We start from the raw sequence: 19,406 nt of genomic DNA, 5'->3' as shown, positions 1-19,406 counted from the left end.
AAAATTCATAGAAATTGTACAGTAATCTTCTCTGGTCTAGATCAAGTTACTATAAAAATTTGAACTTATTTAGATTAGATTTGCTATGAGTTGCTCTGTAAATCTATAATCTGGACAGAACTCTTCAACAATGGAAAACTGATAGCAAAACATATTTATAATCCATGACAATTTTACAGTAATCTTTTCTGGTCAAGAGAAAACTACTGTAAAAATTTCGGCTTAATCCGAATGGATTTGATATAAGTTAATGTGTAAATCTCTAATCTGAACTGAATTTCTTTAAAATACTAAAGAAAATCAAAATAAATTCAAATTGTTATCAAAATTTCCAAAGACATCTAATTCTCTATCATGTATTCAATCCTTAAACTATCGAAAAAGAAACCCTAGGAGTCATTGATTTTGTTTGCTGATTTGCAATGCTATGATAGTTTAATCGCCAAGATTGCGTTCATAACGTATCTTAATTGCGATTAATCCTTAATAATTTGAGCATTTAAATTATAATATGTTGTTGGCTCCGAAGTCCACTGTCCATGAAAATTCTGAGAAATATAACATGCAATAACATAATATAACTTACGTGTCAAATTATGCAAGGGTAGAAAGCACGATTCCCTTTCATGAATGCAACTCAAGGCTGAAATTCGTCAAGCCCTAGAGCCTTTGGTATTCCTTAGATGTTAGGAATTGAAAATCTTTGAAAAATTGAAAATCATTAACTTAATAAATCAAAATCATTTGATCCATGCTTTTGGAACCGTTGGATAACGGTATCTCTTCGAAGGACCTTTAGAACCAATTAGGAACACTTACGTCCCGTTGCGTCTTAGGTTTTAGGGTGTCCTAGAGTTAGGGAGTTTAGCCTCATCACAACCGATTGCTATTATTAGCAATTGAGACATAGATCTAGTTACACTAATTACCCATTTTTCCTATAGGACAAGCCTAGTTACCTAGGATGTAGGTTCACCTACATTAGTCTAAGAAATGTCTTGCACTTAGATATGACCATATAACATCTTAGATGGAGTCCTAGGATAATAAAATCTACTCAACTTGAACTAAATAATCTCTCTTAAACTGTTGAAAAAGTCCTTCCGGTCTAGATTGGTGTCCTGGATGTCTTAGGCATGTAGCTTAGTTCAGGCACTGAACTATGATCGACTCTGATTCCAGTGAGGCTTGGATACGTAGGCAGCTTTGGATGCTTTGAATGACATATCGAGCACGAGTCGGCCCACCACAAATGGTGGGGTTTTGCATATTAGTTTTTTTATAAATTTTTAACTAAATATATAGGATTTCCCTCAAATTAGAATTTTAGGATAACATTAACATAGATTGAATCCAAACGAATTAAGAAAATCAAGATACACATTAGGAAATGCATTGAAATTAGATCTTATGATGCATGTCATATAGTTCGCACATTAATATAGAGTTAAATGAGCCATTTAAAAGGAATTCAAGAGAGTTAACTTTTGGAATTGAAGACCGGATTATCAGGCAAGAATGGTGCATTTGGTGGTAACTCCTCATACCTTTCATTCTCGTAATCAGGTAACGAATTTAGATTTTTGGTTAATTATGGGTCCTAGATCTCTCATCTAGGTGGCGACTCTGTCATTCTCTTTTGCGTGAAATTCGGATTGCTTTAGTGATCCCAAGTTCAAGAAAAAGATGAATTAAATCAATAATAAAAAACGGCACACACCATTCGCGTGGGTACGAGAGACCAAGAGAGGCGGGTCACGCGCCGCGCCCCCCTCGCGGGATCGGGTCCCACAGTCGAACCGTGTGCTTCACGCTTGGGGTGAAAAGAAAAGGAGATGGTGGTATGAGTCGTGTGACCTTTGTATGAGCACCTTTGGGATGTCGTCCGATTGTTCCCCTTGCTTTAAATGGTGAAAGAATGCAGAAAAGAAAGAATGAAGGGGAAAAAAATGCTTGAAGAGAGAAAGGAAGCTTGTTGCTATGGTTTCTCGTGTGAGAATGTTGTGTTTAAAGAGGATGCTTAGGCCAATTTTTATAGAGGGAAATGGGATGAAAAGAGACATCAGGGCGAATCTATCAATGAATTTCGACATTTTTTATGGAAAATCAAGCTGTAGACAAGGAAAATTGACAGAGATTTCTTGAGGAGATGACAAATCTAAGGTGAGATTTGAAGTTTTTGAAGAGATATAACTATATGGAGAAGGATTTTAGAGGAGAGAATGGGATTTGGGAGTGTTTGGGTTCTTAATTTTGAAATGAGCAAAACGACAACCCTTGTTAAAAATAGCATGCTTACACCTTGTTCATCAACTTAGTAAAAAAAGGGGCGTGATTTTAGATTTTTTAATTTCCCAAGAGATAAAAGTGTTCATCACTATAGAATGTCAATTTGAAGGTGGCCTTGGAGGTTGGATGCCACCAAAATTGATGCTTAATTGCAAACAATACTATTCTCTTAACCTCATTGCACGTGGGACATTGAGACTATAACTGCCCCTATGGGTAGGGTATACTATAAAGCCAAATCTACGGGGTTTATTTAAGATGGAATTAGGGGAGTGATAAACCGACCCCCATATATATCTTATCACTCCCCTCCAAGGAGGATAGCAAAGCCAAAGTACAGCTTATCCAAGTATTTCTATCCCTTTGGAGAGAAACCCCCAATGGGCTTGTTTAAGAAAAACTCTTTTGAGTAGAGTTTTTTCTTTTCCCTATTTTCAGCCACTTGTCACCCTTTCCTCAATGCCCTTCCAATTCTCACCCTTACCTCTCGCTCGTCACTATATATACTAATATTCTATGGAAAATTTTTCATAGCTCCCAAACATGGCTTAGGTAAACAAATATTCCATGATTTTTTTCATGGTTGGCAAACATCCCCAATGGAAGAGATTTTCATGGAAATGTGGGGATACGTAAAAAAAATATATTCCATGAATACTTTTTCATGGATGCCAAACATTCATCAAAAGGCGGGGGACTAAGGAATGGGTGCGGGGCCACACCTAATTCCATTCGCGCATTCAGGCCACAGAGAGTGGTACCCGTGCGACTATATTTTAATATAGGGTAGCCTTTGATATCTAAGGGTGCAACTTGGGCCGGGTTGGGTTGAGCCTATCCAAACCCAACCCGAAACTCTAAACCATCAACCCGAACCCGAACCTTCCCGACTCAACCCAATAAGGCTAACCTGACCCAAATCAAAACATTAATATCTCAATCCGAACCCGACCAAATTCGGGTCGGTTATGGTGATATCTTTCCCCTTTAGGTTTTTATGTTTTAAAAAACAAAACAGAAAACTGTAATTTTTTTTTAAAAAATTACGGGTTTTGATGCGGGGCAGGTCAACCCGACACCTCAACTCGAACCCCAACAAGACCCGACTCGAGTCCAACTTCCTCAACCCGAACCCGAACCTGACCCGACTCGAGTTCAACTTCCTCAATCTGAACCCTAATCCCAATAAATGATATCTCGTTTTAAAGAAAGTAAAACAAGGAGAGTTCGTCCCATTATCAAAACAAGGTCGCGCGGATATAACTAGCCCACTCTACCTACAAAAAACAAAAAAAAGGCTAAGATTTTCTCAAACTAACGCCATTATCCATGGATCTTCTTCTTCCACCAATCTCATTCACTATTTCCACCACCTCCTCGCGCCGTTCTTCTTCAAAACTCGTCTTTCATGGCGATTTCCCCAATCGCAGAAAATTCTTCAAAAAATCTCACAGAATTTCGATTCCTCTCCAAATTTCTTCAAAATCAGAGTATAATTCTTCATCTAACGGATCTCTCAATCGAGAATCAGATTGCGAGGATTTATGGCGAGATTCGAGTTCTGTGGAGGTGATTGGGATTGGCAGTAGAAAGGACGCGGTTCTCGATTTCTGCCTCGAATCTTCATTTGAATCTTGTCCTCTTAGGTTTTGGTGAGATTTTTCTCTTCTCTGTTGTTTCTGATTTGTTTTTTGGTTCGAATTGCGTTTATCTAGTGAACTTTTATGATGAGTTTACTGAGACTGTTAGAATATGTGAGATCTCAGTGGTAGATTAGGGAAGTGTGTTAAATGCGGTAACCTAGATAGATTAAATTAGTAATTAGGTTAGGTTAGAATATAATATTCGTATCTCTTTCCATGTTTGTCATAACATCTTTCTATTTTTACACTCAGACTGATTGGATTTAGAACTGGAGATGAATTTTTATGCTTCCACTAGTAAATTAGAGGAATTTTATGTAATTTAGTGTAGTGTCTGGAAGTGAACGTATTGATAACATATGTAATTGGTAGATTAACTCATCAAATGATATAGTTCTACCTGTATGGTTTGTTTTGGAAACAAAGATGCAGATTGAATATATTGGTAGAAACGACTTCTTACATAAGATTATCAAAATGATCCTTGCTAATGGGTTGAAAGAAGTTATGACTAATTAATTAATTGGTTTTCAAAAAAGGAATTATGATCTCAGACACAAATTTCATGTAAAACATAAGAAAAGTAGTATATCTTATGGTGGTTATGAAGGAGGCATTTGATTGGATTGACAGAGATACTCCTCTTGTAACTAGTGTGTATCTTAAGGTGGATATGAAGGGGATATTTGATAACATTGACGGAGATACCCCTTTTGTAATTACCAAGTGTATTGGGTTCACAAATCAATGGGTCCAATGGATTGTTCAAGTGGATCAAAGCTCCCACTTCCGTTCTCGTTAACGGACATCTCGTGGCTATATTTAGAGCAATTGGATTCTTTTCACCCTATCTCTTCCCCATATCCTTCGTGACTTAATTGCAATGAAGAAAAAAGACAGGAAATAATAAGATAAGAACTTCTAATTATCATCGGTGGTGGCACAGTGATGCCCCAATAAGTATTTTCTGGTGATCTCATGTTCTCTCTTAATGTAGATTAGAAGCTTCCAAAGTTGTGTTAGACTATGTTCATTCAAAACTGGGAATTTAGATCTCTAAATGTTAGAGCAGAATATCCATATGAGCACATTTGATTAAAATACGCAATGGGTCATCCATCAATGAGATGGAAATGGAAGAAATTTTAGTGGATTATCTTTGTGTCTGACATTCTTCTATTTGGATTACTAAAGAAATGTCTCTCTTGTAGATAAAATCCAAACAAAATAACTGATTGGGAAACCAGGTTTCTTGCATACATGAGGAGGCATGCTGTTAATTGGAATGATATTAGTCAATTGAAAGAAGATGGTCTTGGAATTCATAACTTCAATGATTGGAACACCAAAACATATGAAGCAGTTGTGGGACGTCATTCAAGATTCCGGGTCTTTATGGGTGATGTGGCTGCAAAAATATCTGAAAAGCTATATATCATATGGGACGGCAAAAGCCCCAAAGATTGCTTTTGGGGATGGAAAATCCAATGAGGACTAGAAAAGAAGCAAATCCTCTCATCTATCATGTCATGGGATGTCATAAGAGCTGGATGCAATACCACCTTATGGGTTACCCTAGTTACTAGAAGGATTACCTATTAACGATTATTGTGAGGATCATATATGCCATGAGTGGAGGAAACCAAATCCAAGTTTCCCATCTCATTTGTATAAAAAATTGGAACCTCCCTCATTCAAGAACTCCAAATACAATAGAGGGGAAAATTGCAAGAAAGAGTTCCATTAGCACGAAAGGAGGCTTTGTTGTTTGGATCTCTAAACCAATTAATAAAATTTCTTTGTCAACGAGTAAAGAGTAGGCATCCCTAAATGTAAGCCTGGCATTGTTGGAGCTAATAGTCCAAGATCTATAATTTTTGTTTCTACCAATCTTGGTAGGGAGTTGGTGCAGGAGCATCCCTTGAATCTTCTACATGTTTCCGTGGAGGTTTGCAGATGCAATTGAGGAGATCTGCAATTTGATCGGAGGCCATAACATTGAGCTCTTACATGTTTGGCGATCTTCCACTTTTGATGCTAATAAGCTTGCATATTCGAGTGTCGCTAGAGATGTGAGTATGGTTTCTGATGAATTTCCTCCTGAGGATTGGGCTGCCTTTTGTAATTTTATTTTTTCTTTTCATTTTGTTAGCTTATGCTTTTTTCGAGACTTTCTCGGTCTCCTTGTATTTTTTGTTTTGTTTGTTTTATTGCATTATTATTTTAAAAAAATTGGTCAAGCATCAAAATTCTTGCAACTGATGCTGCATAATGATGAAACTATAAAATTTTATGCTATTGAAGTATTTATCTTCGTATCGACTATGATTGATTGTTGACAATTTGTAATAGATTCTTAGTTAGCTTTAATTCTTCATGTTCTCTAATGTGGATGTATTTAATCCATAAACTTTTTAATGTACAGACGTTGTTTCTTTTATGCAGAAAAGCTTTTAGCTTTCAGTCCATGTAATAGACTTTTAAACCTGTGTCGAACTGTTATCCTTGTTAACTTGTGAATGGAAGAAAATATGGTAATGAATGTGTTCAGTCTTCAACTGTTGCCTTCAAAACATGCAAGTTCCTAATTTGTATGGTATATTCTGTTCTTGAGTCTGAGAATTCCTTTGTTGATAAATTTAAGGAAATTCTTGAATATAATTTGAATTCTTTCAGTATTGGGACATGTCTATTTAGAGTATTCTGGGGATCTTTCATGTGGGACAGTGACGATTTTGTTTTAGATCTTTCTCAGATCTGTTTTTGACATTTAATTGTATTGCAGGACTATACATATGAGAGATTCAGTAAAGGTGCAATTACTACAAAGGACTCTTGGGGAAGGTTTTTCCCTTTCATCCTTTGTCAATCCTCTTAGAAACACATACAATTGATCAAACTCATCCAATTCGTAGACATAAAGTTCATTTAGGTTAATTGATTATTAATTTGTTATGGATTTTTCTATTTCAAATATCTCCATGATATAAACTCTTAACATGATTTTGATAATTTGTGACAATAAATAGTAAACAGAACTAAGAAAGAATAACCATGAAGACGTTTGTGCATTTAATCTAACAAAATATGATACACTATGTGACCTTATTTTATCTAACCATACAGAAAGCTTTGACAACTGACATCATTTCTTGTGGCTGGAGAGATTATTGTCTTAGATTGGGTTTGTTACCAATGATCCAATGAGACTCTACTGTGATAACAAGGCTGTAGTCAACATAGCTCATAATCCCGTAACATAAACTAAGCATATGGAGGTGGACAAACACTTCATCATAGAAAGGGTAGCTTCCCAAGAAATTTATTTACCATTTGTGAAGACTAGAGATCAATTGGCTGACATTATTACAAAAGGTGTAGTAGGGATGAAGCTAAAACCAGTACTTAACAAGTTGGGCATGATAGATATCTATGCTCTACTTAAGGAGGAGCATGGAGATATTGTATTATGGTGGGGACATAGTTGGAATTATAGCCTCTAGAAGGGCGTAATCAGTATTTTTTTATTGTTTTTATATAAATAAGATTACAAGGTAAACTAACCCTAACTTTCTCCCTGATTTATTATTCTTCATTCTTCTCTCCTCTCCTCTCTTCTCAATCTCCTCCTTCTATCTATAATTCTGTACTACATCATGTAGTCCTTTGTCTAATCACTGAAAAACTTGATGCTGATGCAATCCCACGCCAGCCAAACCAGCTACTTGATTTGATCTGTAAGTAATTGGGTGCTGATGCCATTCCACCACACCCAATTAAAATTTTAACTAAAAGGGTGCTTGTTTAGATGTCTACAACAGTGAATTGTGCTCTTGCTTTGGAAAGAGTAAAATCGGATGGGATTGTGCAGAAAGTCCTAATAATTGTGGTTCATTGGATCAATGCCAATTTCCTCTCTTTTCTATAAACCTGTCCTATAAACTACCACTGCCAGCCATTCAAAAAAAAAAAAAAAAAAAACTGCCACCGCCACCATCATCACCTTTATTTTTGTTATTGCTTGTCACTTGAAAATTACGAAGATGGTGCGATTCATAAAGCCTCAATAAAGTTAGTGCTAAGTATGATGCCCAAATTGACGGGCACTCTAAAAAACATCGACCATGATTCTCATGACATCCTCTCACTATCCTTTGGTGGGCCTATAATGTCCTTTTTATCCCTATCAAACATGTCCAATTGGTCGACATCACTTGCGACATAAGTTGTCCACATTTAAATAGAGGTGAAATCAATAAAGACATTAAAATGCAGAAGGAGAAAAGGTCAAACCTGTACAGTCCAACAAGACTGGACTAGGATATAGGCGTAGGCTTCTCAGGGGGCTACTAGGTATCATCAATGCAATCTCCCCAATACCTATTTAAAAGTTTTCATTTGACTGCTACCCACATAAAATGGAGCTTTAGGGATATGCACTGATCTTCGGAATAGAGGATATGGGATAAGTTGCTATTACTAAAAAGAATAACAGAAAGAATTTATAAAGTCCTATTTGACTCCAGTTCCAACACCATTGTGTCTTGAGTCATGACGTCCATGCATGGAAAAACTAATATCCAAATCATGCTGAAGGGCTAAAACCAGTGTTTAAAAACTCTGAGAACTCGTTAAAACCGAGTCGACTCGACTGGGTCAATCCTCGGGCAAATGTAAGGAGTTTTTGATTGACTTGGCAGGCCCAACTCAGACGAGAACTCTGCCAAGCTAAAATTGAGTTGACTTGGGAGGGTCAATCGTCAACTCGGGGAGTTTTTAAATAGTAGTTAAAACTCCTCTAAAAGTCTGCTCTAAATTTTTTCCTGAATAATGAAACTCTTGGTCGGACTTGAGTCTGTAGGATGTAGGTAATTGCTGGACATTGTGTTTCGATTCTATCTATGTCCTTGTGAAGATGTTCTGGAAATAGGTTTGCTAAAGGAGATTCCCTATACCACTCATCCTGCCAAAAGCAATTTTCTTGGTCACCACCAATGATGAACCTATCTTTTAGATGAAATGGCAAAGGGAGATCCCCATGGTATTTTGTTTGTTCAAGAGCTTTGCTTATATATTTATGTGCAACGAGGCCCCCTTAATTTTCTCTACTATAGATAATGATATCTTGAAATAGTATTAGTTTAATGGTAGTCATTCATAATGAGTAATGTACTCCTTGTCTTATCAATTTATCATTGTCTCATGCATGGTTATAAGCTGTTGTCGGTATGCCATGGTCTTTTTGGGACTTAAGCTGTCTCATCAACTTTTTACTTATCTGGGTGCAGAGTTTTATACATGACATTGGAAAGTCAATAAGAGTATTTATGTTTCTTTAACTTTCTTTTTCAGATATGGTACTAAGGAATGTCAAAGGTCCTCTAGTCATGCAGCCATGTCCTCAAGCTATTGTCCTTGTTTGTACATTCCTTACCCTATCTATGTAGCTAGTTTCTGCTCCTTTATGCTTTAGGTAGAATCATGGCATTATAATGCTTTCTTGACATTGCAGTGTAAAAGGATATATCATTAGCAGAGTATTCATTCTTCTTTTTCGTGACCATAACTAAGTCTCATTAACATTATCATGGGCGATTTAGTTTGATCTCTTTGCAGTAGTTTCCTCTTGCCTGTTTCTTTAAGTGCATTCCCTTTTATTATTTGCTTTAGTTTATTTGTTTGTTAGAAATGAGGCTAGGGTTATAAGAGAGGAAGAAGAAGAGAAATGGAAAGATGGAGAGTCTCTACTGGGGAGCTCCTCATGTGAATGATGTATATATAGGCCCAAATAGGGCAACCATGGTACAATGACTAAAATACCCTCTAATACAGAGTTACTGCCTAAACTACCCTTACAATGTATTCAACACTCCCCCTCAAGCTGGAGTGTATATACTATGGAACTCCAACTTGCTACAAAGAAACTACCACAAACAACTAAAAAAAATTAACCATACAAGAAAAAGGTACAATAATCTCATACACGCAGCCAGCTTGGTACAACACTCCTCAAGTTGGTGTAGTGAATACATAATGAAAAGTATAACATAAAGATAGCAATGGCTACAAGAGTGAGCGGCTCCCTCTGAATCAGAATGACAAGGAGAATGATCAAAACAGGCCGGCTGAATGAAAGCCAGACAAATAAATTTGCAAACCACGAAGGATCTAACGGTGACACCTCAGCAGGGAATTAGCAGTAATCCATCGAGCAAAATAAGCACCAAAGACGCGCACGAGCAACAGAGGAGCAGCGCTGGTTGGCTGAGACATCAACAGAGTAGTACAACGCCAAGAGAAGAAGAACAACCACCGGAAAGGTGATCATAACCAACCAAGGACGGGAGACACAGTCATCTGGAGAGATAAGGTCGACGGGGACGCTCTCGCCTGAAGATAACCAACCATCGCTAGGGAAACTATCGTTTGAGACAAGGTTGATAACATGAACATCGTCGCCTGAAGACAACCACCAACGATGGGGACACCATTGTCTGAAGACAAGGTTGACGGGGGCACCATCGCTCGAAGATAACTAACCAACTATGGGGAAACTATCATCTGGAGACAAAGTCGACGGCATGAACATCGTCGCCTGAAGAGAACATCGACCAGCGACGGTTGGAAGCATGTTGTCCGGGGCAGATACGGCCGAAAGCAACGCTAATAACCGGGCATATAGCGGACAATAATGCATAAAACTACGCCAAGAACACGAAGAGGAAACGACTGACAATGCGAAGAAGAAGAAACCAAACACTGAAGAATGGTGAAATACATCAAAGAGAAGACAGCATGAATAAAGACAAAGAACAGAATCACCAACAGTACACTCCCCTTCGAGTGAGACTAAGAGACAGACTCAAAGAAGGTGACATCGGCTGAAACAAAGAGCCGCCGAAGCGTAGAACTGTAACACTTATAACCTTTCTGGGTACGAGAGTAGCCTAGAAAGACACAGCGCTCCGCCCAAGGGTCTAATTTATCCAGACCTAGAGTAAGGTTGTGAACAAAGCAAACACAACCAAAGACCTGTAGAGTGAGAGGATATGGATCATGGTGAGGATGTAAGACCGAAAAAGGAGATCTACCATTAAGGATAGAGGAGGGAAGCCCATTAGCCAAGAAACAAGAGCTAAGGATGGCATCGCTCCAATAGGCTTTAGGGACCCTCATTTGAAAGAGAATGGTGCGAGCTATATCAAGCAAGTACTTGAATTTCCGCTCGGCTACACCATTCTGCTGAGAGGTGTAAGCACCAGAGGACTGATGGACAATGCCATGAGTGGATAAGAAAATTTGAAAGCCATTAGAGGCAGAAAAGTATTCCGAGCATTATCGGTGTGCAAACACTTAAGACTGCAATTATATTAGGTAATAACTTCAGCATGGAAAGTATGAAAAGCAGTAAACACCTAAGAGCGATCCTTAAGAAGAAAGAGCCAGGTCATACGGGGGAAATCATAAAAAAAATGATGAAGTATCGATAACCAAGGAGATACATAGCCCGGGAAGGACCCCTGACATCAGAATGTACTATAGCTCAAATGGACTTGAGACGTGAAAGAACTGAAGAGGGCCAGAAAGAACAGAGGACTGTTGCAGTCCTGAATGGAGGGGTGGCCGAGATGCAATGCCACTGATAGGCATCAACAGAACTATGCAACACGGCATGAGGAGGGTCATAGTCTAGGAAGCACGGGTACTCTCCCGGGGCTCCCGCACCCGCACCCGACACGTATGGGGTGGGGTACGTCCGGGTACGCCCCGGGTACGTCCGGGGTACGTACCCCATTTAAAAAGAAAGAAAGAAATAGTTTTGGTGGTTGGGTACGTGTCGGGTGCGCACCACGCGTACCCTACACGTCTTGCTTCTTCTCTTTCCTCTCCTGTACTTCTCTCTACTTTCCTGTACTCTGTAGTACAGTTTACATGTAAACCATTTAAGTAAATGTTTTATTGTCCATTTACTTAAGATTTACATGTAAATAACGGAATACCCCCCTTTTGGATTTATTAAAAATAGTTTCAACACCCAAATCTAAAAGGAAAAAAAGTCAACTCTCCAGTTCTAGTACAAAATTCAAAGAAAAATGGTCGGGTCAAAATTTTAACTTTCTTAACTTCCAAACGGTGGGGTATTTTTCAAATTTTAAAAATTCATAAAATCTATCGTGTCCAAACATTATGAAATCCCAAAAGTCCGGTAAAAAAAATCTCATAATTTGGTTTCTAAAAATTATTCATCTTGTCAGGCACTGGTCAACACAATGGTCAACACACTGGTGACAGACTTTTTTTTCTAATGAATGATGTATTGATGCCTCATGTTCTGAAATATGGAACTTAATCACTTATGAAATGAAGAGTAATATTAGAATTTTCCATTTTGGTGATGCTATTGTTATTTGATTGCTCTACAATTATTTTTTTTTAATTTTTATAAATATATAATAAAATAATAAAATATATTATTATATTCGGCGTACCCGAACGTACCCTCACCCAGTTTTTTTGGCAAATCACGTACCCACGTATCCGTGTCGTGTCGTACCCGCACCCCGTACTCATACCCGTGCTTCATAGGTCATAGTCAAGGTGATAGAGACTATTCACCGCATGACCCGAAGCAATTGTCTTTCCAGTCGAAAGATCCTGAAAAATACAATGAGAGGGGAAGAAAGAGACAAAACAGTTAAGACTCTTCGTAAGTTGGCTAACATAAAGTAAATTAAATGGTGACTTAGGAACACAAAGTACCGAAGACAAGGTAAGACCAGAGTGAGGGGAAATAGTGCCAATACCAGAGATGGGTGCAATGGTTCCATCGGCTAGAGTAACAATAGAGGCTGGATGAAAGGGCTAAAACGAACTAAATGAAGCAATATTACCCTTCATACGGTTGGATGCCCCGGAATCAATAATCCAATAGCCAGAGGTAGTAAGAAGTGAAGTAGGTGAACTACTAGCTGGGCAGAAGGCGCAGCAGGTGGCTGGCGATGCGTACGCAAGAGTAATAACTCATCATATTCGGCCTTGGAGACGCGGACATGGTCATCATGGGTGTCTGGACAGGCGGAGGAGGAAATAGAGGCACCAAGAAGGGCGAACAGAGGTGATGTGAGCAGACCAGACCAGACGGAGTTCCGGATGTAATGCATAGCACGTACCCACAGTATGGCCTTCTACCTGACAATGAGTGTGGAGAGGGTGCCCACACCCGCAAGCGAGTTAAGCGACACGACCGCCTCCAGAATCACGATCACGACCACGACCACGGCCTCAACGGTCACCACCAACGTACGGGCCAAGAATAGGATCCTTGAGAGAAGGGTCACAAGACCCACAGCTCCGCATAGAGTGAGGCGCACGAGAAAAGATATCTGGGATGGATGAAGTGGACCCGTTGAGTGCGACGAAAGGCATCTGTGAGAATGAATCCGCCACAGAATAAGAGTAACTAGACGGAGAAGTTGTCAGCTGTGGGAAAGAAGCCTCCACAGTATGGGTCGAACTAATATAAGGATCCATGATGACAGAAATAGAGAGCCACTCTCAACCACAACGGCGGCAGAGGATAGCCAATAGAGAGGTGAAGAATCACATAACGAGCTCGGCCATGATATCGCAGCTCTGATGAAGAGACATAGCAGAACAAGACATATGAGAACTACGCAGGAGGAGAATAGAGGCTAGAAGATGAAATTGGAGGCACTCTCTCTCACTCAGACATTTCAGCAAACATGTGGCGTGCATCGTGGCTCGGATGGAGGTATATAGGAGAAAGAGACATATAAGCACTAACGAAAAATGAGACCGAAGGCTAGGAGACGAAAAGCGGAGCCGCGACAGTGTATGGAGTGGAGAGGGGTTTACGGCAGCGGGTGGGTGAGGAAGTGGCTTAAGGCAGTTTTTTTTTTAGGGGGGGGAGTGATTTGGGGAAATGGGTTTTGGCAGCGGGTGGGTGTGGGAAATAGAGTGAGGTGGGTGAGGAAGTGGCTTACAACAACGTGGATTGGGGAGATGGGTTACGGCAGTGGAGCGGTGAAGATGGAGGTGGAGAGGGTCACGGTGGAGGTTTTCCGGTGGAGAGAGAGAGAGAGAGAGAGAGAGAGAGAGAGAGAGAGCACGGAGGAACTTCCAATGGTGGTCTCGAGGGCACCAAAACCCTAGGGCTCTGATACCCTGTTGAGAAGAGAAGAGATTGGATAGAATTGGTGAGTTGGAGAGAGCTTTCCCTCACTTATGTAGTTATATAGAGAGAGAGAGTACAAAGACTAAATTGCCCTTAGGCATATTACTCACTTCTAACACTTCATGTAAGGACTTTTTTCCTTTCTGTGCCTACATGGTATGTTATGCATCGATTCCGATAAACATTTTGAATTTTGAGGATTCACCTGAGTCTCATGAATGATGATTCATTCTAATTCTATGAATATTATTTTAATAGAGCAAAAAGACACTTTTTTGGGTTTGCATGAAAATGCTTCGTTGCCAGACCATGGTGTTCATTTACGTATACTATATTAATACGTGTTACATATTTATATGTATACGAATTGCATGTGAAATGTAATATATGGATCATGCATGCATATTTATATGAATTACATGTAAAATGTGGTATGTATTGAATTATTGTGGTTGCTCATGTAGTAGCTCATGTCACTACATGTAGAATGTCATACCATTATGGATGACTGTCTGCTTATATGATGCTTTTGAGTGTGTATTTGTTTTTATTCTAGCATTTCCCAAAGTTTCATCTTAAAATTCTATCATTTGCATATGTTTCCATTTGTTTCCGTGATGTTACATGATTTTCACCAAAATTTCCGACCGAAACGTTTCTAACTTTCTATTTCCTTGGTGACCGAAACTGAAATTTAAAACCTTGTGCAATATAACAACACAACATTCTAACAACAATGCAGCATAACTTTACAGAAAAAATTGAAAGATTTGCTTAAAAAAATAGGTATCAGGCTCTTATGTTAGAGTTCCTTCTCATTTCATGGTCAGTTACCTCGTCATTTTTTGTTGTAGGTGGCTAGTGCCGGATATGGCTTAGATCATATTACAGCAGTAGAGTTTCTTAGTGCGGTAAAATCAGCTGGTGGATTGGCTGCTGCTATTGTTCTGAAGCCTTTCAGTTTCGAGGGACAAAGGCGCCAACAAGAGGTAATATGAATTAGTTGATGAATGTACTCTGTTGTACTTTGTAGCTATGAATTCACATGCTGCTTTTGCCATATAAAAGAAATGAAATAGAAAACATAAACTTATCAAAGTCATTTGTTGTCACTCTATTTTTTTTCATCACATTCGAATTTTATTATGAACTGCTGCTAAGTTTACCGTTTTGGACTTGATTGTAGGTGATAAATACTTTGAAAAATGAATTTTATTATGAATTGCTGCTAAATTTACCCTAAGTAGTGGAAGTATGTACTTGATTGTTTGTAGGTGATAAATACTTTGAGAAATAACTCATTTACATGCATAAATTATTGACACAGAGTGGATCCAAATTGGAATTCTAAATTTGGGTATGATCAGTAGTTCAGTACCAAAAGGAGCAAATGGGGATCATGGGGTAAACAATTTTAATTGAAAATCAAATTAATATTATCCATTACATGTCAGAAGAAGACAGTAAATCTTTCAAGTCTTCACTTCAATGCATGCTTTCAAAGCTTCAAAGCATAATAAAAGGTAATCCTTAAAAACCGAGGTGGACTCATGGGATATCACAATGTGAAGAAAAACGAGAGAGGACCCTTTCTACTCTTTCCCGATTCACTCCTTTTGATAATTTCAAAAATACCATTATCTTTCCTAGCATCTAAGTTGATTTAGAACACCCCTTAGGATTGAGGATAATTATCAAGGTCTTGAGTTGCATCATTTCCTCCTGATTGGAGGGAGCTCATCTTCGACTTTAGCAGTTCATAAGGGTGATATTCAAAAATATCAGCAGCATTGAAGATATTGGAAGTTTTCACTCCCAAGGTTTTAAATTTTAATTTTTGTTTCAGTTTTGATCATCAATGACACTGAAACATTTGGTACGAAATTTTGGCCGAAATCTTGTAAAATCAGGGAAATATTACGGTACGAAATCACTGTCGAAATCCAAGCAAGATTCTTCACCGCTGTTTTTTCTTTTTTTTTTTTTTTTGTCCTTTTAGAAATCTCTTAAAGGAATCTCGTGGTTCTTCTTTTTTCTGGGAGCGGAGTTGATTTTTGTCATGTTTTTGTCGAAATGTTGATATTTTAATCTGAAAAGTTGAATGTTTCCCATATTTCGAAATTTCATGTGAAATTCCGAAATTTTGGGCGAAATCTTGAAATTTCTCCGAATCCAAGTGGATTTCATTTCGGTAGCATCCAAAATTGAATTATTTTTAAAACCATGTCCACTCCATTTGGTAGGGCAATTTTGTAGGTATTTTTCGTTGATTTTCTTCAAAATTTTGCATGGCCTAATCATCTTGAGCTTCAACTTAGTGAAGGAACCAATTGGGGACTGTTCCTTCCTTAGGTAAACCATAATTACATTTTCTTCCATGAAGGTTTTTAGTCGATGATGTTTATTGGCTTCGACTTTATACTTAGCATTGCTGTCATCTAGTTTCTTGCGCACTTGGGTCATGTATTGCTCGGATAGTGTAGCCATAACTTATGCATCTTTGCTTTCTTTTCCCAATTTTGGTAGGCATCTTTGCTAACTTTTCCAAAATTTGGTAGGGATTCCTACCATTGGCAATTTCAAAAAAGGACTTCTGCCAGTAGATTGGCTGATGGATGAGATGTCCGAAATTTTGAAATTTCAGTCGAAATTTCATTTTTTCCGAAATTTCACCAAAAAACCTGTTTCTTTTTTAATTATTTTAATATTTTACCGAAATTTCAAACTAAATTACCAAATTTCGGCCGAAATTTGGTATCGAATAAATAATGTTTTATCGTTTCGCCGGATTTCGGCCGAATTTTTTGTCGAAATTTCGTTTTCAGTGGGGTCCGAAACCGGTACCGAAATCGAAATTTAAAACCATGGTTATATGGCCATCCAGAAGATTTTGTCATTAGGTGGCATTTATGATAAAGTCAAGATGGTTTCTAGTAATTTTGGATAATTGGGAATTTTTGCGTGTTTTTCTTTCAGTCATCAACTCTGTTGTTGTTTAAAAGGAAAAAGAATTATAACTGGGCACACTTATGATGCCCAGTGGATTGCTTCTACCAGCATTCAACTCTCACATGTAACCCAACAATATTTGTTTTAGTTCTGGATTCATTTAAAGTTGCTATAATTTGACATTGGGCTCTTCAACAGATGTCCTAGTTTTTAATCAACAAGTAGGTTCCATTCCGTTGGATTTAACCGTGGTTATATAGTGTATATTTAATCACTGATATTTCCAGCTTCCAAGTTTGGTAAGTGAATGGCCTTTGTTCATCTAATTTTTCTGGGTATTTCTGTTACTGCATCCACTTTCAAGTTTGAATTATACTTCAAATGACGATTGGGTTTACAGGTAGTGGACTTGGTAAAGAACCTTCGGGAGTGCACAAATTTTTGCATCGGTGGGTGTTCCTATCACATTTGTCATTTAGATCTTTCCTTTTTATGCCTTCTTTCAATTGGTTGGTAATTAGATCAATTGACTAGATAAATTGATGTCAGGTTGTGCTTTAGCTAAAACTGCATGTTATTTTGCAGTTTGAGAGGTCCATTTAAGGGAAACAAATACCTAGCATTGAATTAATTTAATGATATAGTGGTTTTCATTTTAGCCTTGGTTCGTTAAGGATCTTCCCTATCATTGGGGATGCAAATTCAATTGCATATCTTAATCCATGTCATTTGATATTATATTATATGCAGGGCTAAGTTGTGAAATCTGTTCTGTTTCGTCTGAATCGGACAGAATGATTCATTTCGTTCGAAAAACAAAATGAAAGTAAACACTGAAGCATGGGGGTCGGAAATTCTTTCCAATCGGGTGCGTTTCGGTCCATTTTGCCCGTACCGCCCTATTTTGGACGAAACATTTCGTCTCAAAATGACTTTTTTAAATCACAATTTTGCAACCCCCTCCCCCCAACGGCTCCTTTTTTTATTTTTTACTATTGTATCTGTATTTGTATCTTTTTCTGCCATTGTATAGCCATTTGAATGGTATTTTTCATCTTTTTGCCTCCCAGAGAAAATAATCCTATATAAACTCATCAAGCCCTCATTTTCTTTACTTCTACACACCATCTTTCTCAATTCATTCTACATATCTCCTCCATTTTCATTATAGTTGATATATTAACAATATTTTGTGTTTTTTCTACTTTCAAAGGGCGATTCTCAACAGCCAAAGGCTTCTAATTTTAATCCTAAACAACTTTACAAAATTGTCGTAGGTAATAAAAAGTGTGTTTGTTAAATTTGGTTGGATAATGTTTTCTTATATTTTAAATAAATTTCTATTTTTAATTTTCAAATATTAAAGAATCTCCGATAGTAGCGTCTTTTCTGAAATGAAATACCAAAACGTCCCATTCTACCAACCATTGGACTAGTGGCTCTGGTGTGTTTCATACATTTCATGGGAGCTCATGTAGTATGTATGTTGAAGAGTGTTGTAGGGTAGTTTAGTCATTACATGTATTGTGATGGGTACTGTAGTCTTTGTACACATTGCCCTAGTTGGGCCTATATATACATCATATTACATGGGAGCTCCTTAGTGGAGACTCTCCATCTCTCCATTCCTCTTATTCTTCCTCTCTTACCTTATTCTTCATTTCTAACATGGTATCAGAGCTCCAGGTCTGATCCTCAACAAAAGGAATGAAGATGAGTCTATCCTATCTCCATCCATCTATCTCTCACGCCATTCTCTCTCTCTCTCTCAATATATCTCTTGCTCGCTGTTTTTCTCCTTTTTTTGGGATTCCAAAACTCCAAACCCTATCTTCTCTCTTCCCAAATCCCTTTTGGCATTCCCAAACCCTAAATTCACACCCCAAACCCCTTCTTGTGAGTCCATAAACCCAAACCTCTTTTGTAAATACCATTTGTAGATCCATCCATAAAAAAAAACCATGGAAAGATCCATTCTTTTCCTTTCTTTTCTCCATCCATAGCATCTTTTATTATTCTTTTTTTTTGGTTCTTTCTCCATAAATCTCTTTCTTTTTTTGTTCTTCGTCCGTTGTTGAGTTCTTTAATCCCTTTCTTTATGGTTTAAATCCTTTCTTTCTCTCTTTTTGAGTCTCCTCCCCCCACCCACTCCATCCTAATCTTTGTTTTCTCTCTCTCTATATTCTATGGCGTTTGTGTTGATCTCCAAGGTGCAGGCAAACTGCTCGATTAAATGTCCAAGAGGGATGTTGTTCCTTGAAGTTCTTCTTTTTGTTGCAAGTTGAAGACCTTCGGCCTCAACTTGAGGGGGAGTGTTATCATGTAGTTCC

The 19,406-nt window shown here is 38.1% G+C and overlaps 1 protein-coding gene across 2 annotated transcripts in view; it reads left to right on the top strand.

The window, feature by feature from the left end:
- The first annotated feature begins 3,583 nt into the window (after nt 1–3,583).
- The window catches only part of ARC3 (GTP binding protein), a 35,430-nt gene continuing 19,607 nt past the window's right edge, over nt 3,584–19,406 (top strand). The window contains exons 1-5 of one of the 2 annotated variants that reach the window (XM_077390875.1): nt 3,584–3,941; nt 6,718–6,776; nt 9,285–9,349; nt 14,982–15,116; nt 17,477–17,525. In XM_077390875.1, the coding sequence (XP_077246990.1) occupies nt 3,619–3,941; nt 6,718–6,776; nt 9,285–9,349; nt 14,982–15,116; nt 17,477–17,525 (631 nt within the window). In that variant the 5' untranslated portion in view covers nt 3,584–3,618. The remainder of the gene's footprint in view (nt 3,942–6,717; nt 6,777–9,284; nt 9,350–14,981; nt 15,117–17,476; nt 17,526–19,406) is intronic. The other variant, XM_077390876.1, reaches the window with a different exon arrangement.

Source organism: Tasmannia lanceolata, unplaced genomic scaffold (genome assembly GCF_043159265.1).
Source record: "Tasmannia lanceolata isolate RefF3 unplaced genomic scaffold, GAP_Taslan_0.1 ptg000011l, whole genome shotgun sequence".
Lineage (NCBI taxonomy): Eukaryota > Viridiplantae > Streptophyta > Magnoliopsida > Canellales > Winteraceae > Tasmannia > Tasmannia lanceolata.
The sequence above is the reverse complement of the archived record's forward strand: the minus strand, read 5'-3'. Positions and strand labels throughout refer to the sequence as shown.